Source organism: Sus scrofa, chromosome 11 (genome assembly GCF_000003025.6).
Source record: "Sus scrofa isolate TJ Tabasco breed Duroc chromosome 11, Sscrofa11.1, whole genome shotgun sequence".
In the NCBI taxonomy this organism is placed as follows: domain Eukaryota; kingdom Metazoa; phylum Chordata; class Mammalia; order Artiodactyla; family Suidae; genus Sus; species Sus scrofa.
In genome coordinates this window covers 619,817-645,465 of record NC_010453.5, presented here as the reverse complement: position 1 = coordinate 645,465, position 25,649 = coordinate 619,817, and the positions used below count along the sequence as shown (strand labels likewise).

Below are 25,649 nucleotides of genomic sequence, written 5' to 3'. Positions count from 1 at the left end.
CCAAGCTAGGGTTCGAATTGGAGCTACAGTTACTGGCCTACACCACCAGCCACAGCGATGCAAGATCCAAGCCACGTCTGTGGTCTACACCACACCTCATGGCAACACTGCATCCTTAACCCACTGAGCAAGATCAGGGATAGAATTCACATACTCATGGCTACTAGGTGGGTTTATGACCACTGAGTCACAAAGGGAACTCCCAGAAGTTGTTTTTAGAAAGAAATGTGGAGGAAAGTTAGGATTTAGATGGAAGGGAAGTTGGTGTGCTCCTGAAGGAAATATCAGATAATATGATACGGAGTTCCCGCTGTTGCGAGGTAGTTAATGAACCTGACTAGGAAACATGAGGTTGCAGGTTCCATCCCTGGCCTTCCTCGGTGGGTTAAGGATCCGGCGCTGCCGTGAGCTGTGGTGTAGGTCGCAGACACGGCTCGGATCCCGCGTTGCTGTGTGTCTGGCGTAGGCTGGCAGCTACAGCTCCAATTCGATCCCTGGCCTGGGAGCCTCCATATGGGGGAGCGGCCCTAGAAAAGGCAAAAAGACTAAATAAATAAATTAAATAAAATAAAGAGCTAAAAGTATAAAACCTCTTGGAAAAAAACATAAATATAAAAAAAAGATAATACGATACGCAGCATAGTTGGAGAAAACGGAATGATTTTGTTTGAATAAACGATGGGAAACAGTTTGCTCTGAATTGCTTCCAGATTCTGAGTAGATCTTTTTTGGTTTTTTTCCGTCTTTTTTTTTATGGCCACACCCGGGGCATATGGAGGTTCCCAGGCTAGGGGTCGAATATGGAGCTGTTGCTGCTGGCCTACACCACAGCCACAACACCACCAGATCCGAGTCGCATGTACGACCTACACCACAGCTCATGGCCACGCCGGATCCTCAACCCACTGCGCGAGGCCAGGGATTGAACCCGCAACCTCAGAGCTCCTGGTCGGGTTCGTTTCGGCTGGGCTGTGGTGGGAAGTCCAGGTTCTGCGGGGATGAATACATCTCTCTCCATCTCTCCCGGGAAGAAAACTGGCTGAGCACTTGGCTGCCTTCTAGTTTCCGCTCCCCTTTAGGGATGAACTCCAGCTATTCTTTTATTTTACTTCTTGCTTTTCCTTCTTCCTCTTTTTTCTTTTCTTTCTTTCTTTCTTCAGGCCACACCCGAAGCCCGGGAAGTTCCCTGTCAGGGATAATAATCCGCACGAGTGCGGGGACCCGGCCCCGGCAGTGACAGCACGGGGTCCTCAACCCGTTCCCTGCCTGCAGTGGACGTCCCTCCAGAAATAGAGTCGGCCAGTTCGGAATCGTCCGGCTGGGACCCATGAAGTCATCTGTCCTGGGGGTCCCCTCTGCTCCCCACCTACCCCCACCCAGAGGAGGGAGAGGCCATCTCCATGACAAAACCCTCGCCTGATCCTTTTCCCCAAAAATGAGGTCCTGGCCCAAAATAACCCTTTCTTTTCTTTGGCTAATGACTCCCCTGCCCCACCCCCCTGCCTATGAAAACTTCCATTCAATACTGCTCCTCTTTTTTTTTCCGTTTTCTTTTTAGTGCAGCCCTGAGGCACATGGAGGTCCCAGGTCTAATCAGAGCTACCGCTGCCGGCCACAGCCACGCCAGACCTGAGCCTCTTCTGTGACCGACACCACGGCTCTCGGGCACGCTGGATCCTTAACCCACTGAGCAAGGCCAGGGACCGAACCCACAACCTCAGGGTTCCTAGTCGGATTTGTTTCCACTGCTCCACGACGGGAACTCCAGTACTGCTCCTCTTGAAGGAATCTTCCCTCTGGTGGAAGGGAGTTGCTGCAGGTTTTTGAATCATTGAACAATGCCGCTTAGCTCTCAAGTTCACTCAGGTGAATTTTGTTTTTAACATAAGTTAGGTATGGAGTTCCCATCGTGGCTCAGTGGTTAATGAATCTGACAAGGAACTAAGAGGTTGCGGGTTCAATCCCTGGCCTTGCTCAGTGGGTTAGGGATCCGGCATTGCTGTGAGCTGTGGTGCAGGCGCAGACACGGCTCGGATCCCGAGTTGCTGTGGCTCTGGCGTAGGCTGGCGGCTGCAGCTCCGATGAGACCCCCTAGCCTGGGAACCTCCATATGCCGAGGGAGCGGCCCAAGAAATAGCAAAAAGACAAAAAAAAAAAAAAAAAAGTTAGGTATGACAGTAGTACTTGCCACGTGGGTTTGCAGCGTGAGTCGGAGAAGTTGACACACAGGAACCCATAAGTACTGTCCTGGCCCATGGCAAGCACTCTGCAGGTTTGGGAGCCGTACTCTCTGTGGTTCCACCGCATTCTTTTTCATGGCTAATAGTAGGTATTCCGTAATAAGTATATTTCCTGATTTGTAGTTATCACACATTAATTAATGTGTAGGGTATTTTCAATTTTTTATCATCACAAATTTAACTGCAATAAGCATCCTGAAACAAAAGCTATGCAATTTTTAACTTCATTTTTCGCTGCTTCTACTTTTTTTTGTAATTCTTCTTATGGCCCCAACTGTAGCTCCCAAGCTAGGGTCAAATCGGAGCTGCAGCTTCGAGCCTACACCACAGCTTCAGCAACGAGGGTTCCAAGCCATATCTGCAACCTATACCACAGCTCAGGGCAACGCCAGGTCCTTAACCATTGAGCCACAAGGGGAACTCCAATTTTTGTTTCTTAAACAACAACAAAAACTATTAACAAACACTACTGATAAAGTATGAGAAGAGTCACTCCCATATACTAATATTTGGAGTATAAACTAGTAGCCGAGTACAAGTACCTACCAGAATTAAAAGTTGTGGAGCCTGGAAACTTCCATATGCTGCAGATACGTCCTTAAAAAGAAAAAAAATTTGAATTTCAAGTACTGCAATCGCTCATTCTAACTCTAAGACTCTAATCTACAGAAATAGATATAGACAAATTTTTAAAAATTCAGAGAGGTATATTAGGTTTTATCTACTAAATTAAATATTTGTAAGAAAACTTTTAAAAGCTGATATAAATGCGTTTTTTCTTTTGTCAAAGTGGAATGTTAACTTAGGTCAGTTGGACAAAGAACATCTTGCCTTATCAGTAAACAAATGATCTTGTGGCCATCCAGCCAACAGCCACTGCAGCCCCACCCACACCCCAAGGTACACCCCAAGGGGATTCCGGCTGGAGAAACCCGGATGCTGCCCTTAGATAAAGATGCATTTCAAAGGAGTGATTTCTTGAGACCAGCTTCTTGCTTCTTCCCTGGCTTAGAAAAGTGATAAATTCATTCACTTGAAACATCTGGTTTTTCTTCTTCTCTCTATGCCCCACCAGCAGCCTGTGGTCATTCTAGAGCCATGGATCAAACTCACACCATGGGGAACCCTCATGGATGCCCAAGAGGCTGTCTCCAGGGATCACATCCTCACTAAGTCTGCCTAAGAAAACATAATTTTCTTTTTCTTTTTTTTTGCTATTTCTTGGGCCGCTCCCTCGGCATATGGAGGTTCCCAGGCTAGGGGTCCTATCGGAGCTGTAGCCGCCAGCCTACGCCAGAGCCACAGCAACGCGGGATCCGAGCCGCGTCTGCAGCCTACACCACAGCTCATGGCAACTCTGGATCCTTAACCCACGGAGCAAGGGCAGGGACCGAACCCGCAACCTCATGGTTCCTAGTCAGATTCGTTAACCACTGCGCTACAACGGGAACTCCTGTTTTTTATTTTTAGTTTTATTTTTTAGGGCCACATCCACTGTACATGAAAGTTCCCAGGCCAGGGATTGAATCTGAGCTGCAGCTGCAACCTACACGGCAGCTGTGGCAACACCGGATCTTTTAACCCACTGCGCTCTGTATTGACCTGAGCTGCTGCCACTGCACCGTATCGTGAACAGCTTTACTCTGTTGTGTGTGTGTGTTTGTGTGTTGCCTTTTTACTCTGTTCAGAGTGTACTTTGATGTGCAAAAGTTTGAATTTGTATCAAGTTTGATTTGTGTGTATTTTCTTTTGTGTCTTTAGTGTCATGTGCAAGAAATAATTGGCAAGTTTGAGGTCATGAGTATTTAGCCTCGTGATTTTTTTCTAACGGATTTCTCATTCTACATCTTACTTTTAGGTCTCTGGTCATCTTTGGGTCAAACGTTGTGTCTGGTACGAGGTAAGGATCCACCTTCATCCACTTGAATGTGAATGTTTGGTTTTGTTGCAACTATTTCTTGACAAATGGAAGGTGAAAACATATTTCAAGCCATGAACACAGACTATCTTTACACTTGTTTGTTTCCACTTTTTTCAGCAAGGTTTTGTAGTTTGCAGTATAAATGTCTTTTACCCCATTGGTGAAATTCCTACGTGTTTTATAATGTTTTATCATTTTTTTGGTATTGTAAGTGGAATTGATTTCCTCATTTCCTTTTCAGTTTGTTCAGTTTTTTTTGTTGCTGTTTGATTGTTTTTGCATTTTAGGGTCACACCCTTGGCATACAGAGGTTCCCAGGCTAGAGGCTGAATTGGAGCTACAGCTGCCGGCCTACACCACAGCCACAGCAATGCCAGATCTGAGTTGAGTCTGCGACCTACACCATAGCTTGTGGCAACACCGGATCCTTAACGCTCTGAGCGAAGCCAGGGATTGAACCCACAACCTCATGGTTCTTAATCCGGTTTGTTTCTGTTGTGCCACAATGGGAACTCCCAGATTGCTCTTATCGTATAGAAATTCAACTGATTTTTGTGTGTTGAATTTGTTTTTGTTTTTGTTTTTGTTTCCGCCAAACTCGAGGCACGTGAAAATTGCCAGGCCAAGGATCAACCACGTGCTATAGCAGTGACCTGAGTCACTACGATGACAACTCCACAGCCTTAACCTGCTGCACCACAAGGGAACTCCATGTGTGTTGATTTTGTATCTTGAAATTTTATTGAATTAGCTTTAGTGTTTTTGTTTTTGTTTTTTTGCATAGAATCATTACTGCTTACTTCATATAAGAATGTGTTATCCATGAGTTCCTGTCGTGGCTCAGCAGTTAACGAACCCGACTAGTATCCATGAGGACTTGTGTTCGATCCCTGGCCTCGCTCAGTGGTCAAGGATGCAGCGTTGCTATGAGCTGTGCTGTAGGTAGCAGATGTGGCTCGGATCCCACATTGCTGTGGCTTTGGTGTATGCTGGAGGCTACAGCTCGAATTGGACCCCTAGCCTGGGAACATCCATGTGCAACGGGCACAGCCCTAAAAAGACAAAGAGACAAAAAAAAAATAATGTGTTATCTGGAGTTCCCTTTGTGGCCCAAGGGGATCTGAGCCCTGGGATGGAGGTTTGATCCCCTCCCAGCACAGTGGGTTGCGAATCCTGTGTTGCTGCAGCTGCAGCTTAGGAAGCAACTGCAGCTCAGATCCAGTCCCTGGACCGGAACTCTGTGTGACGCCGGGTGGCCAAGAAAAGGAACAAGAAATGAGAGAAAAAAAAAAAGTGTTATCTATGAACAAAGATTTATTTTGCTTCTTTTCCAGTTTGGATGCCTTTTATTTCTTTCTCTTGCCTAACTGTTCTGAGGAGAACCTCCAGTGCTGTGTTGAATAAAAGTTGAGAAAATCTGAATCCTTACTTATTTTTAGTCTTAGGGGAAAAGCTTTAAATTTTTCACCATTGAGTTGTTGATTTTTCTCATACAGACTTTATTATGTAGAAATAGTTTCCTTTCATTCTTAGTATAATCTGTGCTTTTATTATGAAAAGGTGCTCTTTTTTTTTTTTTTTTTTTTTTTTTTTTTTTTCTTTTTAGGGCTGCACACGCTCCCAGGCTAGGGGTTGAATCCGAGCTACAAATGCCGGCCTACACCACAGCCACAGCAACGAGGGATCCGAGCCGCATCTTCAAGCTACACCACAGCTCAAGGCAACACCGGATTCTTAACCCACTGAGCAAGGCCAGGGATCTGCGTCAGATTAGTTTACACTGCGCCATGACAGGAACTCCAAAAAGTGCTAATTTTGTCAGATGCTTTTTCCACATCATTTGAAATTATCTTGTGTTTCTTTTTCCCTTTCATTCTATTAATATAGTTTATTACATTAATCAATGTTTGCATATCGGGGAGTTCCTGTTGTGGCTCAGTGGGTTAAGAACCTGACTAGTATCCATGAGGATACGGGTTCTATCTCTGGCTCTGCTCCATGGGTTAAGGATCCAGCGTTGCTGTGAGCTGTGATGTAGGCTGGCAGCTGCAGTTCTGATTTGACCCCTAGCCTAGAAACTTCTAAATGCTGCAGGTTTGCTCCCCCCCAAAAAAAAATTCTCTGAGAGTTCCAATTTCATTACATTCAGAACAATTAACTTGAGATCCGCCCTCTTAAGAAAGAGTCACTTGGAGTTCCTGTCATGGCTCAGTGGTTATCGAATCTGACTAGGAACCAGGAGGTTGTGGGTTCGATCCCTGGCCTCGCTCAGTGGGTTAAGGATCCTGCGTTGCCGTGAGCTGTGTGGTGTAGGTTGCAGATGCGGCTCAGATCCCGTGTTGCTGTGGCTCTGGCGGCAACTGCCACACTGTTTTTCTTTTTCTTTTCTTTCTTTTTTTTTTTTTTTTTTTGCCACAGCTGCAGCAACACCAGATCCCTAACCTGCTGCGCCCCAAGGGGACTTCCCTTTGTTGTTCGTGTTGACTCAGGAAGTAGGAAACCTCCACTTCGTTTTTCGTTTGTTCTTTTTGTTTTGGTTTGGTTTTTCTTTTGAAGTTGGATTCTTACCTTATTCCATATATAAAAATTAACTTGAAATTGATCAGACCTCTATACTAAAATTCTTGAAACAAAATAAAGGGGGAAAGCTTCTGGAGTTCTTGTTGTGGTGCAGAGGAAACAAATCTGACTAGGATGCATGAGGATGTGGCTTTGATTCCTGGGCTCACTCAGTGGGTTAAGGATTCGGCATTGCCGTGAGCTGTGGTGTAGGTCGCAGATGAAGCTCAGATCCCATGTTGCTGTGGCTGTGGTGAAGGCTGGCAGCTGTAGCTCCGATTCGACCCCTAGCCTGGGAACCTCCATATGCCGCATGTGTGGCTCCAAAAAGCAAAAGAAAAAAAAAGGAGGAGGAAAGCTTCATGAGATTGGTTTTGGCAAGGATTTTTTGGATATGACCCCAAATACACAGAAAACAGAGGCAGAGACAGACATTAGGACCACATCAAAAATATTTATTAATTTATTTTTTGTCTTCTTGCCTTCTCTAGGACTGCTCCTGCGGCATATGGCGGTTCCCAGGCTAGGGGTCGAATCGGAGCTGTAGCCACCGGCCTGCACCACAGCTGCATCTGCGAGCTACACCACAGCTCACGGCAACACCGGATCCTTAACCCACTGAGCAAGGCCAGGGATCGAACCTGCAACCTCATGGTTCCTAGTCGGATTCGTTAACCACTGCGCCATGTCGGGAACTCCTACATTAAAAATAAAACCTAGGAGTTCCCGTCATGGCGCAGTGGTTAACGAATCCGACTAGGAACCATGAGGTTGCAGGTTCGATCCCTGCCCTTGCTCAGTGGGTTAACGATCCGGCATTGCCGTGAGCTGTGGTGTAGGTTGCAGACGCGGCTCGGATCCCACGTTGCTGTGGCTCTGGCGTAGGCCAGTGGCTACAGGTCCGATTAGACCCCTAGCCCGGGAACCCCCATATGCCTCTGGAGCGGCCCTAGCAGAGGCAAAAATACAAAAAATAAAAATTTAAAAAATAAAAAAATAAAAACTAGGATTTCCTGTCGTGGCTCAGCGCTAACGAATCCTCCTAGTGTCCATGAGGACATGGGTTTGATCCCTGGCCTCACTCAGTGGGTTAAGGCTCCGGTGTTGCTGTGGCTGTGGTGTAGGCCGGTGGCTGCAGCTCCAATTTGACCCCTAGCCTGGGAACCTCCATATGCCTTGGGTGAAGACCTACAAAGCAATAAATAAATAAAGAGATAGATAAAAATTTCTGCGCAGCAAAGGAAACCATCAAAAGGGGAAAAGTCAACCTGGAAGAGGAGACAATATTTATCAACCATACCTGTGATCAGCGGTTCATAGACAGAGTGTATAAAGAATGCCTTCACAATAACGTATTGTTCGTTAAGAATGTGGTTGGGGAAAAAAAAAAAAAGAATGTGGTCGAGGTTCCTGTGAGTCACGTGGTGACCGATGGCTGGAGAGTTGGTACGCCCCCTCCCTCCCCAAAGCGGGAAGTGAGGTTGTACTACTGGCTTTGCCAGCTGGGCACAGTCTGCTCCCGGAGAGCCTGGTTCACAGGCACCTGTTCTTTCTGTGTGTGTGTCTTTCTAGGGCCGCACCTGCGGTATGTGGAGGTTCCCAGGGCAGGAGTCTAATGAGAACTGGAGCCACCGGCCTCTGTCACAGCCCCAGCCACACGGGATCCAAGGTGCCTCTGCGACCTATACCACCGCTCTCGGCATCGCTGGATCCTTAACCCACGGAGCGAGGCCAGGGATCGAACCCACAACCTCATGGATGCTAGACAGATTCGTTTCCAATGAGTCACGACAGGAATGCCAACAGGGACCTGGTCTTACCCCCTTACAGCTGTCCCTTCTCAGGGCAGGGGACCTGGGAGGGAATTCAGCCAGTTGCTGGGCAGGCCTATCCCAGTCGCCCATTACGGAACTGGGAGCAAGTCAGGGTGTGTTTGGAGGCCCTCGGGGCCCACTGTGTGTCAGGCCTGAGCTAAAATGCCATTGGGCACCCAGCTCTATCAGCCCGTGCTCTCACCGCGGACCCCAGAGACACCTCGGCACCCCTGCAGTCAGTGTCCGTTCAGTCAGTGGCCAATAGCCCTGAAAGTTCTAATCATTCCTCTACCCAGAAGCCAACGCCCCGGTGAAAGGCCACGGGCCCCTTTGGCGAAAGGCTGCCAGGAGGATTCAGGGTCTGGACCCTGGACCTTGCGCCGAGCCCCAGGACGTGTTGTCCCTTCCGACGCGTGCCCTGGGGCTGCACGTTAGCTCAAGTGTGGGAATAGATTGACTGGCCGATGACTCTCGGATTTTCTGATTCGGGTTTGACTTCGATTCCCTCGACTTAGGAATTTTCTGATTATGCAGCTCGAGTGAGATTTGAATAGGCCTCTCGTCTATTTGATTCTTAGCAACAGCATCAGCCAGGCAAGGCCCTGGCTTTGCCTCCCGTGGCCGGGACTGTGCTGTCATTCCAACCTCGCCCATCTTGCCTGCGGCAGTGAGGGGCCACTCGCGACCCCCTGCTCCCCAGGACCCCGTCTTTCCTATGGACCCAGCTTCCCAGCCTGGGTGCGGTACCCGCTGGAAGGCACGGCCTGCAGAGGAGAATGAACACAAGCTCTCCAGGCACCAGGCTTCCTCCGAGCGCACTGCTCACAGCGCCTCCGCACCAGGGAAGTTCCGTGGATGCTCCCGGCTGCTGAGGAAGTCTTCCATCCGCTCTCCCCGAGCCTTTGCCTCCGTCCTTCACATCAAACTGAGGCGGTTCTGGCATTTCTAGCGCATGGGCCCCTGGCACGTTTTGGTCCGTGTTTCAGCCAACCAACCAGATAGGCTTTCCAGCTCCCAGGCCACAACACCCGAATCAGCGCCTCTGCTCTGTGGACTCATAACCAGCATCTCTGTCTGGACTTCCCGTCGTGGTGCAGCGGAAACGCATCTGACTAGGAACGATGAGATGGCAGGTTTGATCCCTGGCCTCACTCAGTGGTTAAGGATCCAATGTTGCCGTGAACTGTGGTGTAGGTTGCAGATGCGGCTCGGATCCTGTGTAGCTGTGGCTGTGGTGTCGCTGGCAACTGTAGCTCCTATTTGACCCCTGGCCTGGGAATGTTCACCTGCCCTGGGTATGGCCCTAAAAAGCAAAAGAACAACAACAACAATGGGAGTTCCCCTCGTGGCGAAGTGGTTAACGAATCCGACTGGGAACCAAGAGGTTGTGGGTTCGATCCCTGGCCTCGCTCCGTGGGTTAAGGATCCTGCGTTGCCGTGAGCTGTGGTGTAGGTCGCAGAGACGGCTCGGATTCTGAGTTGCTTGGCTGTGGCGTAGGTGGTGGCTACAGCTCCGATTGGACCCCTAGCCTGGGAACCTCCATATGCCACGGGAGCGGCCCTAGAAAAGGCAAAAAGACAAAAAACAAACAAACAAACAAACAACAACAACTCAGCCTGATCCAAACTTACCACCCCCTCGCCACTCCCTCAGGCTCTTTCCCCAGACTTCTGGGGGTAAGATCAGACAACTCAAGGAGGAGGTCCCGTCCTGGCTCAGCGGAATATCCATGACCCCTGGCCTTGCTCAGTGCGTTAACTATACTGTGTTGTGACGAGCTGTGGTGTACGTCACAGATGTGGCTAGGATCTGGCGCTGCTCTGGTTGTGGCCTAGGGCATCAGCTACAGCTCTGTTTCAGCCCCTCTTCTGGGACTTCCACATGCTGCCCCAAAAAAAAGGAAAAAAAGAAAAAAGAAAACTCAAGGAGCTCCTGGGGGCGCTGTGCGCCTGCGCACAGGTGACACTCCCTGCGACCCCTTTAGGTGCCTGTTGGTACCTGCCTAGTTTGTCCTGGGACTACAGTGGCTGAAGGGGTGGCTCACCTGGGAACGGCCTCAGGGGAGGCCTTGCTCGTTTCCTCAGGCGATGCAGGCTTAGCCCTGCCGGAGAGGCCCCTGTCTCGGCTTCCCCACCTGCCCCAGGGGCTTCCTCATCCTCCCAAAGCCGTGTCCTCCGGGGCAGGTACTGGAGGTCACCTCGCAGTGTGGTTCCCTGCAGCCTCCGGGAGACCCTGCTTTTGGCTTTCAGCCATCTCAGCCCTGGGGAGTCATTGTTTTTTCTTTTCTTTTCTATTTTTCTCTTCTTTTCTTTTTTTTCCTTTGTCTTCTGTCCTTGTAGGGCTGCACCTGCCACATGTGGAGGTTCCCAGGCTGGGGGTCCAATCGGAGCTGTTGCTGCCAGTCTACACCACAGCCACAGCCATGCCAGATCCGAGCTGCGTCTGCAACCCACACCACAGCTCCCGGCAACGCTGGATCCTTGACCCACTGATCGAGGCCAGGGATCAAACCCGCAACCTCATCGTTCCTAGTCGGAGACCTTTCCCCTGGGCCATGACGGGAACTCCCACTGTTTTCTCAAAAATGCATGAAAACCTCACATACTCAGTCATCTACGTCTTTGCTTGTCATGTGCTATCAAAAGGCGTCCTCCGGAGGTATTTTGTGTATCTCTGTTGCCAGATCACATCCGGGACTAAAGGAAGCGCTTCACCACTGGAGACAGACTCATTAGCATCTGCATATATTTGATTAGGGCGCCAGGTGCAGAAATGTCAGAATCAACTCAGAAAACTTGGTGTGGGTCGCAGACGTGGCTCAGATCCCATGTTGCCGTGGCTGTGGTGTAGGCTGGCGGCTACAGCTCCGAGTGGACCCCTAGCCTGGGAACCTCCGTGTGCCGCGGGTGTGGCCCTAGAAAAGGGAAAAAAAAAAAGAAAACTTGTCCTTAATATTTTGTTCCCATAGAACCAGCCCTGGTACCAACATCTGTATTGGTTCTCCTGACGAATACAGAGAAGCACAACTGACAGGATAGGAGAGAATCAGAGAGAAAGAGAGATTTTAAGGAACTGACCCATGTGACTGTGGGGTTTGTAAATTCCAAGACCTGCGGTCTGCAAAGCGGCACCCAGAGTGAGCCGGCAGTGCAGCTCCAGTCCATGTGCGATGGCAGGACAGGTCAGGGTCTAAACCTAGTCCAGATCCCGGGGCCTGGCAACAGGAAGATGGTATCTGTCCTGGTTCAGAGACAGGCCAGGCCACTGTCCCACGTCAGAGACTGTCAGGCGGACATGTGAAATCCGCCCTTCCACAGCCTTTGGGTGGGACCCAGGCCTTTGTCCGTCGGGTGGGATCCGCCTACGTTGGTGGGGGGCCAAACTGCTTTCCTCAACTGCTGGTTCAAATATTAATCTGATCTAGAAACACCTTAAAGACACTCAGAGTAATGTATAACGGAACATCTGGGCACCCCACAATCCAGATAAGCTGGTACATTAAATTAGCCATCCCAGGAGTTCTCTGGTGGTCTCTCAGTTGGGGACTTGGCATTGTCACTGCTGAAGCTCAGGTCACTGCAATGGCTCAGGTTCGATCCCTGCTCTGAGAGCTTCTACATGCCACGGGTGCCGTGAAAAAAAAAAGAAAAAAAAAGTTAGCCATCACAGCCTCGTCTTGAATCCTCCAACACGTCTGTGATGTGAAAGGCCCCGGTTCCTTGTACTGATTCTCTTTTTTCCTTTGGCTGTGGTGTGCAGCGGCTTGATGTGGGGTTTAGTTCCCAGCCCAGGCCAGGGACTGAACCAAGGCCACAGCCAGGAGAGCACCAAACCCTAACCATCAGACCACCAGGGAACTCCCCTTATATTGAATCCCTATCAGTGAGGCCCCTCATAAGAAATTCAGTAGCTAGAGGACATTTTTTTTCTTCTATGGCTTCCCCGTGGCATAGGGAGTTCCTGGGCCAGGGACTGGATCCGAGCCACAGTTGTGACCTATGCTGCAGCTGCGGCAATGCTGGATCCTTTAACCCACTGTGCCAAGCCTGGACCTGAACCTGTATCTGGTGCTGAAGAGACACCACTGGGAACTGCAAGGATGTTTTAATAAAAGTACTATTTTATTTTTATTTTCAATCTTTTTTGTCTTTTTAGGGCCACACGGAAGTTCCCAGGCTAGGGGTCACATCCAAGCTGCAGCTGCAGGCCTACACCACAGCCACAGCAACACCAGATCCTAGCTGCTTCTGCCACCTATACCACAGCTCACGTCGGATCCTTAACCCACTGATCAAGGCCAGGGATCAAACTTGAGCCCTCATGGATACTAGTCGGGTTCTTAACTCGCTGATCCACGATGGCAGCTCCAAGAATGTTTAAATGTTTTCAGATACAACTCAAGAAAATTTTGTACCAAAATTTAAAAATTGAAAGGACAAATTATGCGTCTGAGAAAACTGAATGACGACAAAGGGAAACTTTTTTTTTTTAATTGTTAGACTTAGGAGTTCCTTCCTTGGCTCAGTGGTGAACAACTTGACTAGGAACCCTGAGGATGCAGGTTCGATCTGTGGCCTTGCTCATTGGGTTAAGGATCCAGCATTGCCATGAGCTGTGGCCGTAGGCTGGCAGCTGTAGCTCTGATTGGACCCCTAGCCTGGGAACTATCATCTGCCTCAGGTGCGGCCCTAAAAAAAAGGTAAAACAAAAAAAAATTGTTTGACTGAAAAAAAAAAAAAAAAAAAAAAAGGAGTTCCTGAGGTAGCTCAGTGGTTAAGGAACCTGACTAGGACCTGGGGGTTTGATCCCTGGCCTCGATCAGTGGGTTAAGGATCTGTTGTTGCCGTGTGCTCTGGTGTAGGTTGTAGACACAGTTCTGATCTGGTGTGGCTGTGGCTGTGGTGTAGGCCGGCAGCTGTAGCTCCAATTTTTTTTTGGTCTTTTCAGGGCTGAACCCATGGCATATGGAGGTTCCTAGGCTAGGGGTCTAATCAGAGCCAAGGCTGCCGGCCTACACCACAGCCGCAGCAACGTGGGATCTGAGCATGTCTGCAACCTACACCACAGCTCACGGCAACAGAGGATCCTTAACCCACTGAACGAGGCCAGTGATTGAACCTGCAACCACATGGTTCCTAGTCGGATTCCTTAACTATTGAGCCACAATGGGAACTCTGAGAATATTTTCTTTCTTTTTTTTGAGGTCTTTTTGTCTTTTCTAGGGCCGCTTCCCAGGGCATATGGAGGTTCCCAGGCGAGGGGTCCAATTGGAGCTGTAGCTGCCTGCCTACACCACAGCCACAGCCACTTGGGATCCGAGCCTCATCTGCGACCTACACCTCAGCGCACGGCAACTCGGATCCTTAACCCACTGAGCAAGCCCAGGGATCGAACCCTCAACCTTGTTAACCACTGCGCCACGATGGGAACTCCCAAGAATATTTTCAGTGTGAACAGAGAAAGCATGTCTATGATAGAACAGGTTAAGTAAACACCTTTAGTCCTAAACTCGACTTGACAGTATCAGGATAAACTCCAGACGTATTCCATCTTTGCAGGAGGCAAAGGAATTGAACCAGAGCCATGAGCTACAGCAGTGACAATGCTGGATCCTTAAATGCTAGGACAGCAGGGAACTCCAGTCAGCAAGAATTTTAAACAAGAACCTAAGGAGTTCCCGTCGTGGCGCAGTGGTTAACGAATCCGACTAGGAACCATGAGGTTGTGGGTTCGATCCCTGGCCTTGCTCCGTGGGTTAAGGATCCGGCGTTGCCATGAGCTGTGATGTAGATCACAGACGCGGCTCGGATCTGGCGTTGCTGTGGCTGTGGAGGAGCCGGCGGCTACAGCTCTGATTGGACCCCTGCCCTGGGAACCTCCATGTGCCACGGGAGCGGCCCTAGAAAAGGCAAAAGAGTGGCGTTCAGGAAGCCTAGTAAAGAAAGCGTGTGTGCATATAAGATGGAAAATAGGAATGATCACGTACTCTATGAATAGAGGTGTAATAAGAATCACGTTTAACTTGAAGAGAGTTTAACTTGAGTTTAACTTGAGAGTTTAACTTGAAGGGAGTTGAATTAAGACCATCCTATGGAGAAAGGATGGAGACAGTGGCCTGGCGGTGAGGGGAGGCTACGAAAGCCATCACCCAGGGTGGGTATGGACTGATGGCCCCTCAGGTCCAAACTCCCCCCTCTTACGCCCCCTGGGAACTGCATTTGGTCCCGAATGGCCCCTTCCAGCCGCACGGTGCCGAGCCTGTCGGCAGAGGGCGCCCGCGAGCGCACGGCGGCAGCACAGGTTGGTCCTCGCGTCCCGCACGGCCCGCCGCGCGCCCGCCGCCCCGGCGCTTCGGCGTGCACGCCGCGCGCTCCCGCTTCCTCTGTGCCTGCCCCTGCGGCGGGCTCTGGAGCCAGTCCTGCGGGAGGTTTCATCTCAGCAAGTTCCAGAGACCGTCAGACCTCAGTGAACGACAGGACGCAACATCAGGAACTCCAGCAAGTGCCAGTGAGTAGGTTTCCAGAAAGTTCTGCCGGTGCAACCTCAATGAGCATTTTCTGCTGCTCCGTGAGTTGTGGTCACTCCCCACCGGTCAGGGTCTAGGCCCTGCCCTTGGGGTGCGAGGTCTTCCTGGCTCAATCTTGGCCTGTAAGGTGGCAGTGCTCCACCTTCTGGAGTGTTCTGGCCACCTGTACCTTGTCTTCCAGCCCCCTGTTTGAGGAGGAGCCAGACACCTCACTTCCAAGGCCAACCGCCACTGCAGGGGGTTTCCAAACCACCCCAGTTTTGGTAGTTTGTGAAGGACTCACAGAACTCCCACGGAACTCCCAGAAAGTGATTGTGTTCATGGCTCGTTTTTTGTTTTGTTTTCTTGCTTTTTAGGGCTGCACCTGTGGCATATGAAGTTCCCAGGCCAGGGGTCACAGCAGAGCTGTAGCTGCCGGCCTCCACCACAGCCACAGCAACGCCAGATCCGAGCCGTGTCTTCGACCTACACCACAGCTCACGGCAACGCCGGATCCTTAACCCACGGAGCGAGGCCAGGGATCGAACCTTCGTCCTCATGGATGCCAGTCGGGTTCGTTAACCACTGACCCACACCAGGAACTCCTGAGCTCATGGCTTGTCACAGAGGCAGTGTGGAGGGAGAAATGCCCAGAGGGCGGTGTGGGGGCTGCAGAGGCAGGTCTCTGGGGCGTGGCTCCGGGCGGGAGCATGGGGACCACGCTCCCCTGGCCATGAGCTGGGCGCGATGGCCAGCCAAGCTGCTCACCATGCTCTGGGTGTCCTCATTTTTATTCGCCATCAGAGACGTTCTGCCCCTGCCCCCCCACGTGGCAGAACTCTCGCTTCTACTCTTCAGTGATCCCCCCTTTACCCTCAGTCCCCACTTCCTCCTGAGATCCGGACTGATGTGGCCCAAACAGAGCCCTTTCCTAAGTCATAGCCCCGAGCAAACCAAGACTCTCTTGATCTCCTGGACCAAGAGATCACCTCCCAGGAGCTGAGGGCAAAGGCTAGACTGCTCTTCACTAGACCCTTATTTTACAAATTTTTATAGTTTATACATTTTTGCTTTGGCTACACCCTTGGTATGTAGAAGTTCCCGGGATAGGGATCAAACCCTTGCCACGCAGCAACCTGAGCCACTGCAGTGACAACACCGGATCTTTAACCTGCTAGGCCATGAGGAGACTCCTAAAAATTCTTATAATACTTTACTAATGGAATATTTATAAAAGGAATCTTTAGGGAGTTCCTGTTGTGTCTCAGTGGGTTAAGAATCCGACTAGTTGGAGTTCCTGTCGTGGCGCAGTGGTTAATGAATCCAACTAGGAACCATGAGGTTGCGGGTTCGATCCCTGGCCTTGCTCAGTGAGTTAAGGATCCAGTGTTGCCGTGAGCTGTGGTGTAGGTCACAGACTCAGCTCGGATCCCGCTTTGCTGTAGCTCTGGTGTAGGCCGGTGGCTACAGCTCCAATTAGACCCCTAGCCTGGGAACCTCCATACGCCGTGGGAAGCGGCCCAAGAAAAGGCAGAAAAAAAAAAAAGAAAAAAAAGAATCCGACTAGTATCCATGAGGATGTGGGTTCGGTTCCTGGCCTTGCTCGGTGGGTTAAAGGATCCTGCATGGCACAGGTTGCAACTGTGGTGTGGCTTCAGTGCGCGGCCCAAGAACTTCCATGTGCTGCAGGTGCAGCCAAAAAAAGGTGTGTGGGGGGGAGTGGGATGGACTGGGAGCTTGGGGTTAATAGACACAAACTTTTGCATTTGGAGTGAATAAGCAATGAGATCCTGCTGTATAGCACAGGGAACTATTTGTAGTCACTTGTGATGGAACATGATGTAGGATAATGTACGAAAAGGAATGAATACATAAAAGAATGAATATATGTATGTGTGTGACTGGGTCACATTGCTGAACAGTAGGAAACTGACAGAACACCATAAACCAACTAAAAAGGAAAAAATAAAAATAATTAAAAAAAAAAAGAGAATCGGAGTTCCCGTCGTGGCTCAATGGTTAACGAATCCGATCAGGAACCATGAGGTTGTGGGTTCAATCCCTGGCCTTGCTCTGTGGGTTAAGGATCCGGCGTTGCCGTGAGCTGTGGTGTAGGCTGCAGATGCGGCTCGGATCCCGAGATGCTGTGGCTCTGGCGTAGGCTGGTAGCTGCAGCTCCGATTCGACCCCAAGCCTGGGAACCTCCATATGCCGCGGGAGCGGCCCAAGAAGTGGCAAAAAAAAAAAAAAAAAGAGAGAGAGAGAGGGTCTTCGGCGTCCCCACTGTGGTGCTGTTGCAGAAATTATGTACAGAGAAATGAGACCCCCCCAAGCCTTTTTGCCAGGAAGCAGCATTTCTTAGTGCGGCACTGGCTCCACAGATTCGTATCCCAGGGCTGAGCCCCAAATGCAGGGGGATGCTGTCTTTTATACCCTCAGTTATTTTTTTCTAACACTTTGGTCCCTTTGTCCCCCTTATAAGGTAACATATATTCTGTAACTTCTGAGTGGACAGTTATAGTTACACTCACCAGGATGGATTCAGGGTGTTACATTGTAACAGAACTGCGCATGTGCATGCAGGTGCTGGTGTTGCATGTTGTGGTCCCTTTGTTCTGGAAGGGTCCTTCCCCCTCCCCACTACAGTGCAGTGGGTTAAAATCGGACTGGCTGCAGAGGTGTAGGTTTCATCCCTGGCCTGGCACTGGGGGTTAAAGGATTTGGCATTGCCACTGCTGCAGCTCTAGATTCCCTGGCCTGGGAACTTCCAATATATATGGTGTGGCCTAAGGGATACAAAAAGAAGAAAAAATCTGTTAAAGGCAGAAAGGAATTAAAACATAAACAAAGACAAACCTGGTAAATAGGAAACACAAAATAAAGTCTAAAACCTGGGCATCAAAATATGAATAGTTTCATGAATATGAATAGAGTTATTATGCTTTCCCGTTAAAAGAGAAATACTTAGGAGTTCCCTTCGTGTCGCAGTGGAAACAAATCCGACCATGAGGAACCACGAGGTTTCGGGTTCGATCCCTGGCCTTGCTCAGTGAGTTAAGGATCCAGTGTTGCTGTGAGCTGTGGTGTAGGTCGCAGACTCGGCTCGGATCTGGCGTTGCTGTGGTTCTGGTGTAGGCCAGAGGCTACAGCTCTGATTAGACCCCAAAACCTGGGAACCTCCATATGCCAGTTCCTGTCCTGGCTGGGTGCAAATGAATCTGACTAGTATCCTCGAGGACTCAGATTTGATTCCTGGCCTCACTCAGTGGGTTAAGGATCTGGCCTTGCCACGAGCTGTGGTGTATGTCAGAGACCAGGCTCAGATCCCACGTTGCTGTGGCTGTGGCTTAGGCGGTTGGCTATAGTTCCGATTCTACGCTTAGCCTGGAACCTCCATATGCTACGGGTGCAGTCCTAAAAAGACAAAAAAAAAAAAAAAAAGAAAAAAAAGACTAGACTTCTTGTTTACTTTTATTTATTTATTTATGGTTTTTTTTTTTTTTTTTTTTTTTGGTCTTTTGTCTTTTTGTCTTTTGTTGTTGCTATTTCTTGGGCCGCTCCCGCGGCATATGGAGGTTCCCAGGCTAGGGGTTGAATCGGAGCTGTAGCCACCGGCCTACGCCAGAGCCACAGCAACGCGGGATCCGAGCCGCGTCTGCAACCTACACCACAGCTCACGGCAACGCCGGATCGTTAACCCACTGAGCAAGGGCAGGGACCGAACCCGCAACCTCATGTTTCCTAGTCGGATTCGTTAACCACTGCGCCACGACGGGAACTCCTATGTGTTTATTTTTAAATTTAAAAATCAGCCATATCCTTAACCCACTGAGTGAGGCCAGAGATCAAACTGAAACCACGTAGTTCCTAGATGGATTCTTTTCCGCTGCGCCACAAGGGAAACTCCAACTTTTTTTTTTTGCTGCACCCAAGGCAGGTGAAACTTCCTGGGTAGGGCTTGAACCTGTGCCATAGCCAGTGTCTTAACAGATCCTCAACTTGCTGTACCACAAGGGAACGCCTATACATTCTCCTGCAGATTCTTTTCCGCTGTAGGTCATCACAAGACACTGAGTATATTTCCCTGGGCTATACAGCAGGTCCTTGCTGTTCGTCTATTTTATTATACACAGTAGCGTGTAGGTGCTGATCTCAAACTCCTGATTTTTCTCCCCGTCCAACCCCTTTGCTATACTTTTTGGTAATCACAAGTTTGTTTTCTATGTCTGTGAGTCTATTTCTGTTTTGTAAGTAAGTTTATTTGTACCCTTTTTTTTTTTTTTTGTCTTTTTGTCTATTTTGGGCCATACCTGTGGGATATGGAAATTCCTGGGCCAGGGGTCAAATTGGAGGTGCAGCTGCAGGCCTACCCCACAGCCACAGCAATGCCACATCCAAGCTGTATCTGTGGCCTACACTGCAGCTTGTGGCAACACTGGATCCTTAACCCGCTGAGTGAAGCCAGGGATCAAACCTGCATCCTCACGGACACTACGTTGGGTTCCACAAGAGGAACTCCTCATATAGTAGTTTTATATTTAGTTTTCTGAGGAGCCTCCATACTGTTTTCGGGAGTGGTTGCACCAATTTACATTCCCACCAACAGTGCTGGGGGGGTTCCTTTTCTCCACACCCTCTTCAGCATTTGCTTTTTTTTTTTTTTCTTTTCTTTTTTGCTTTTTAGGGCCACGCCTATAGCGTATGGAATTTCCTGGGCTAGGCTGGGGGTCGATTTGGAGCTACAGCTGCTGGCCTAGCCACAGCCATAGCTGTGCAGGATCCAAGCGGCGTCTGTGACCTGCACCACAGCTCAGGGCAATGCCCGATCCTTAACCCACTGAGTGAGGCCAGGGATGGAACCCAGGTCCTCATGGATACTAATTGGATTCATTTCTGCTGTGCCACAATGGGAACTCCCTAGCATTTGTTATTTGTAGACTTAATGATGGCCATTCTGACCGGTACGAAGTGGTACCTCATTGTAGTTTTGATTTGCATTTCTCTAATGATTAGTGATGTTGAGGAATTCCTGTTGTGGCTCAGTGGAAACGAATCTGACCAGGAACCATGAGGTTGCAGGTTCGATCCCTGCCCTCACTCAGTGGGTTGAGGATATGGTGTTGCTGTGGCTGTGGTGTAGGCCGGCAGCTGTAGCTCCTATTCGACCCCTAGCCTCCGAACATCCATATGCTGCAGGTGTGGCTCTAAAAAGACAAAAGACAAAAAAAAAAAAAGAAAAAAAAAGAAAATTAGTGATGCAGAGCATTTTTTACGTGCCTGTTGGTCATTGTATGTTTCTTTTGGAGAAATGTTTATTCAGGTTTTCTGCCTGTTTTTCATTTGGGTTGTTTTTTGTTGTTGTTGAGTTTTATGAGTTGTTTGCGTTTTGGAGATAAAGCCCTTGTTGGTTACATCATTTGAAAGGAATTTCTCCCATTCTGTAGGTTGTCTTTTTTTTTTTTTTTTTTTTTTTTAATAATGGCTTCCTTTGCTGTGCAAAAGATTGTAAGTTTGGGAGTTCCCATCAAGGCTTAGTGGTTACCAACCTGACTAGTTTCCATGAGGACCTGGGTTCGATCCCTGGCCTAGCTCAGTGGGTTACGGATCTGGTGTTGCTGTGAGCTGTGGTGTAGGTCACACACGCGCCTCTGATCCAGCGTTAGTGTGGCTGAGGCATAGGCTGGCAGCTGCAGCTCCGATTTGACCCCTAGCCTGGGAACCTCCATGTACCTCGGGTGCAACCCTAAAAAAAAAGAAAAAAAAAATGTAAGTTTGCTTACGTCCCATTAGTTTATTTTTGTTTCTAGTTCTATTGCTTTGGGAGACTGACCAGAAAACATTTGTACGATTGATGACAGACTATGTTTTTCCTACGTTCTCTTCTAGGAGTTTGATGGCATCTTGCCTTATGTTTAAGTCTTTAAGCCATTTTGAGTATATTTTTATGCATGGTGTGATGGTGTGATCTAGTTTCATTGATTTACATGCAGCTGTCCAGATTTCACAGCACCACTTGAAGAGGCTGTCTTTTTTTTTTTTTTTTCTATTTTATATTCTTGTCTCTTTTGTTGAAGATTAATTGACCACAGGTGTCTGGCTGTAATGTTTTTTTTTTTCTTCTTTCTAGGGATCGAATTGGAGCTACAGCTGCCGGCCTACGCCACAGATGCAGCAATGCTGGATCTGAGTCTCGTCTTCAACCTACACTGCAGCTCATGGCAATGCTGGATTCTGAACCCATTGATCGGAGCTGGGGATCAAACTGGAATCCTTGTGGGTACAAGTTGGGTTCATTACAGCTTAGCCACAATAGGAATGCCTGTATCATGTTTTTAGAGTCCACAGATAAGTGATACCATGTGGTGTTTGTCTTTCTCCCTCTAGTTACTTCACTGGGTTACCAGCTGTGAGCATCCATGTTGCTACAGATGCCCTTCTTTCCGTCTTCTTACGGCTGAGCAATATCGCGGTGGGTGTGTATGTATCACATCTTTGTTATCCTTGCATCTTGATGGACATTTAAGTTGGCTCCATGGCTTGGCTGTTGTAAATAGTGCTTCTATGAACAGTGGGGCCCATGGAGTTCTCATGATGTATGTCAAAGAGTAGGATTGCAACTCTGTTTTTAGTTTTTTGAGGAACCTCCATACTGTTCTCCACGGTGGATGTACCAATTTACATTCCCACCAATAGGGCAGGAGCATTCCCTTTTCTCCACACCCTCTCCAGCATTTGTTATTCGTAGACCTTTTGGGGGGGGGGTGTATGGATTGAATTGGAGCCACAGCTGCAGCCGGAGCCACTGCAGTGGGATCCTTACCGCACTGCACTATAGCAGGATCTCCTATTATTTGTAGACTTGTTTTCCCAACTGTATTAGTCTCTTTATTCTTTTCCTAAGTCTCTCCAGAGTTAACCACTTTCTTTTGCAGGTGATGAAATCGGTAAGGAATCCACTTTAGGTGTTGGCACTGCTGTGAGCATGGTCTTTCCTTTATTTCAACTCAGTTACTTTTATTCTTCTTCATCTTGCAAGTCTGGGATGCAGTTTTCAGTGTAGAATTTATCTGAAGATGGCCTTCAGATTTCTAGTTGTGGTCTATAGCCGGGTGCTAGCTTCTCCAGGAAGGGTACACAGCATGGATTTAGATGTTACATAGTAAATTCTCTGAAATGAGTTTAAATGCATTTTATTCTTAGACAAGCTGTATGACATGTATTTCTCAAAAGCAATGTCTCTGCTTCAAAGAACTCAATGTTAAAATAATGAGCTCAAGATGCAGCCCGTCCCGTTTGTCTCAGTCCTGGTGATGTGTGGACGAAAAGCATCGGCCAGCCAGTTATGACATCGGGTCCACTTTGTTAACATTTGTCAGCGGTTAATGAATCCGACCAGGATCCATGAGGACGCAGGTCCGATCCCTGGCCTTGCTCAGTGGGTTAAGGATCCAGCGTTGCCATGAGTTCTGGTGTAGGTCACAGATGTGGCTCGGATCCCCTCTTGCTGTGGCTGTGGTGTGGCTGGCAGCTGTAGCTCTGATTCTACCCTTCGCCTGGGAACTTCCATATGTCACCAGTGCAGCCCTAAAAAGCAAAAAAAAAAAAAAAAAAAAAAAAAAAAAGAGAGAAAATTAAGCTGTATGAACTGTTTGTCTATTGGGAAAATGAATCCCTTGTCGGTTGTGTCGTTGCAGATATTTTCTTCGCATTCGGTAGGTTGTCTTTTCATTTTGTTGATGGTTTCCTTTGCTGCGCAATTAAGTTTAATTAGGTTCGATTTGTTTATTTTTGCTTTTGTTTCCATTACTCAAGGAGATAGATCCAAAATACTATTGCTGTGATTTATGTCAGAGAATGTTCTGTCTATCTATTTCCCCTAGGAGTTTCATAGCAGCAGGTCGCACATTTAGGTCTTTCATCCATTATTATTATTTTTTTTGCCTGCCCCCAGGCATGTAGAGTTTTAGGCCAGGGATTAGATCTGAGATACAGTTGCAACCTACACCTGAGTTATGCTGGATCCTTTATCCCACTGTGCCTGGCAGGGAATCAAACCTGTCCTGGTGCTACAGAGCAGGAACCTGTTGCACCACAGCAGGAACTCTGGTCTTTAATCCATTTTGAGTTTATTTTGTATATGGTGTTAGAGAATGTTCTAATTTTACTGTTTTACATGTAGCTGTCCTGTTTGCTCAGCACCATTTATTAAAGAGACTGTCTTTTCTCTTTTTATTTTATTTTTTGTCTTTTTGCCTTTTTTAGGGCTGCTCCTGCGGCATTTGGAGGTTCCCAGGCTAGGGGTCCAATCGGAGCTGTAGCTGCTGGCCTGCACCAGAGCCACAGCAACACCAGATCTGAGCCGCATCTGCGACCTACACCACAGCTCACGCAACGCTGGATCCTTAACCCACTGAGCAAGGCCAGGAATCGAACCTGCAACCTCATGGTTCCTAGTCAGATTCGTTAACCACTGAGCCACAATGGGAACTCCGAGAGTGTCTTTTCTCTGCTGTATATCCTTGCCTCCTCTGTCATAGATTAATTGGCCATAGTGCATGGGTTATTTTCTGGGTTTTCTATCCTGTTCCATTTATCTAGATTTGTTTTTGTGCCAGTATCACACTGCTTTGATGGCTGTGACTTTGTAGAATAGGCCAAAGTCGGGGAGTATAATTCCTTCAGCTCCGTTCTTCTTCCTCAAGGCTGTTTTCACTATTCAGGGTTTTTAAAATTTCCATACAAATTATGAAAATTATGTTTTCTACTTCCGTGTATATTGCCATTGGTAATTCAATAGGGATTGCATTGAATTTGTAGATTGCTTTGGGTAGTATGGTCATTCCAATCTATGAACATAGTATATTTTTCCATCTGTGTCATCTTCAATATCTTTCATCAGTGTCTTATAATTTCCTGAGTACAGCTCTTTTACCTCCTTAGGTAAGTTTATTCCTTGTTACTTTATTCTTTTTTATGTGACTTTAAATGAGAGTGTTTTCTAAGCTTCTCTGATATTTCACTTTTAGCGTATAGAAATGCAATAATTTGGAGTTCCCGTCGTGGCGCAGTGGTTAACGAATCCGACTAGGAACCATGAGGTTGCAGGTTCGGTCCCTGCCCTTGCTCAGTGGGTTAACGATCTGGCGTTGCCGTGAGCTGTGGTGTAGGTTGCAGACTCGGCTCAGATCCTGCGTTGCTGTGGCTCTGGTGTAGGCTGGTGGCTACGGCTCCGATGAGACCCCTAGCCTGGGAACCTCCATATGCCACGGGAGAGGCCCAAGAAATAGCAAAAAGACAAAAAACAAAAACAAAAACAAAACCAAAAACAAAATAAAATAAAAAAAAAGAAATGCAATAATTTATGTTTCCAGCAACTTTACCAAATTCATTGATGAGCTCTAGTAGTTTTCTGGTTGTGTCTATAACTCTGTGTATAGCATCTTGTCATCTGCAAACAGTGACAGTTTTAGTTCCTACTTTCCAATTTGGATTCCTTTTATTTTTCTTTCCTGATTGCTGTGGCTAGGACTTCTGAAACTTTGTTGAATAAAATTGGTGACAGTGGGCATATTTGTCTTGTTCCTCTGCAAAAGCATTAAAGAGGAAATGCTTTCAGATTTTTATCATTGAGTATGATGTTAGCTGTGGGTTTGTCATATACGGCTTTTATTATGTTGAGTATGTTCCCTCGATGCCCACTTTATTTTTATTTTTTTATTTTTTTAGTCTTTTTAGGGCTGCAACTGCAGCATATGGGGGTTCCCAGGCTAGGGGTTGAATCAGAGCTACAGCTGTGGGCTTACGTCACAGCCACAGCAACACCAGATCCAAGACGCATCTGTGACCCACACCACAGCTCAGGGAAGTGTCAGATCCTTAACCCACTTAGAGAGGCCAGGGATGGAACCCACAAACTCAGGGTTCCTAGTCAGACTTGTTTCCCCTGCACCACGAGGGGAACTCCTATGCCTGATTTTTTTTTTTTTTTTTAACACCAATGGCATTTGGAAGTTCCCTGGGACAGGGATGGAACCCAACCCACAGCACTGACCTGAGCCACTGCAGTGTAATGCCAGATCCTTAACCCACTGTGCCTCAGGGGAACTCCCTGTATAATATTCTGAAATCATGTCTGAGCATTAGAGTTTCCTAAGCCCAGATCAACACATTTGTGAAGGTGGAGAATTAGAGATAAAAGATACTAGGGATTTAATGCTTATTTTGGATGGCCCCACAAAATAAAAAGATATTTTATGTAAGAAATGAGGAAAGTTTATGAGAATGAATGATTGCAACGCTTAAGAGGGTTGATTAGTTTTTAAGTCTTTTTTTATTTTTTTTGCTTTGCTTCCCTCCCCAGTATTTCAATCTTAATTCTCTCCCAATAATGTTTTTTTTTTTTTTTTTTTTTTTTTTTTTTTTGTCCTTTCTTTTTTTCTCTTTTTGGGCTGCACCTTCGGCATATGGAGGTTCCCAGGCCAGGGATCCAATTGGAACTGTACCCGCCAGCCTATGCCACAGCCACAGCAACACCGGATCTGAGCTGCAGCCTCAACCTACACCACACCTCATGACAACGCTGGATTCTCAATCCACTGAGCGAGGCCAG

General features: G+C 48.0%; 2 protein-coding genes across 2 annotated transcripts in view; one reads left to right on the top strand and one right to left on the bottom strand.

Annotated features, from left to right (window-relative positions):
* Positions 1–14,969, bottom strand: part of LOC110255873 (basic proline-rich protein-like) — a 30,507-nt gene extending 15,538 nt beyond the window's left edge. The window contains exon 1 of the mRNA XM_021066006.1: positions 14,736–14,969. Coding sequence (XP_020921665.1) covers positions 14,736–14,969 — 234 coding nt within the window. The remainder of the gene's footprint in view (positions 1–14,735) is intronic.
* Positions 14,859–25,649, top strand: part of ZMYM5 (zinc finger MYM-type containing 5) — a 53,887-nt gene continuing 43,096 nt past the window's right edge. Inside the window, exons 1-3 of the mRNA XM_021065423.1 lie at positions 14,859–15,042; positions 21,168–21,313; positions 21,425–21,517. Of these exons, the coding sequence (XP_020921082.1) occupies positions 21,215–21,313; positions 21,425–21,517 (192 nt within the window). The 5' untranslated portion in view covers positions 14,859–15,042; positions 21,168–21,214. The remainder of the gene's footprint in view (positions 15,043–21,167; positions 21,314–21,424; positions 21,518–25,649) is intronic.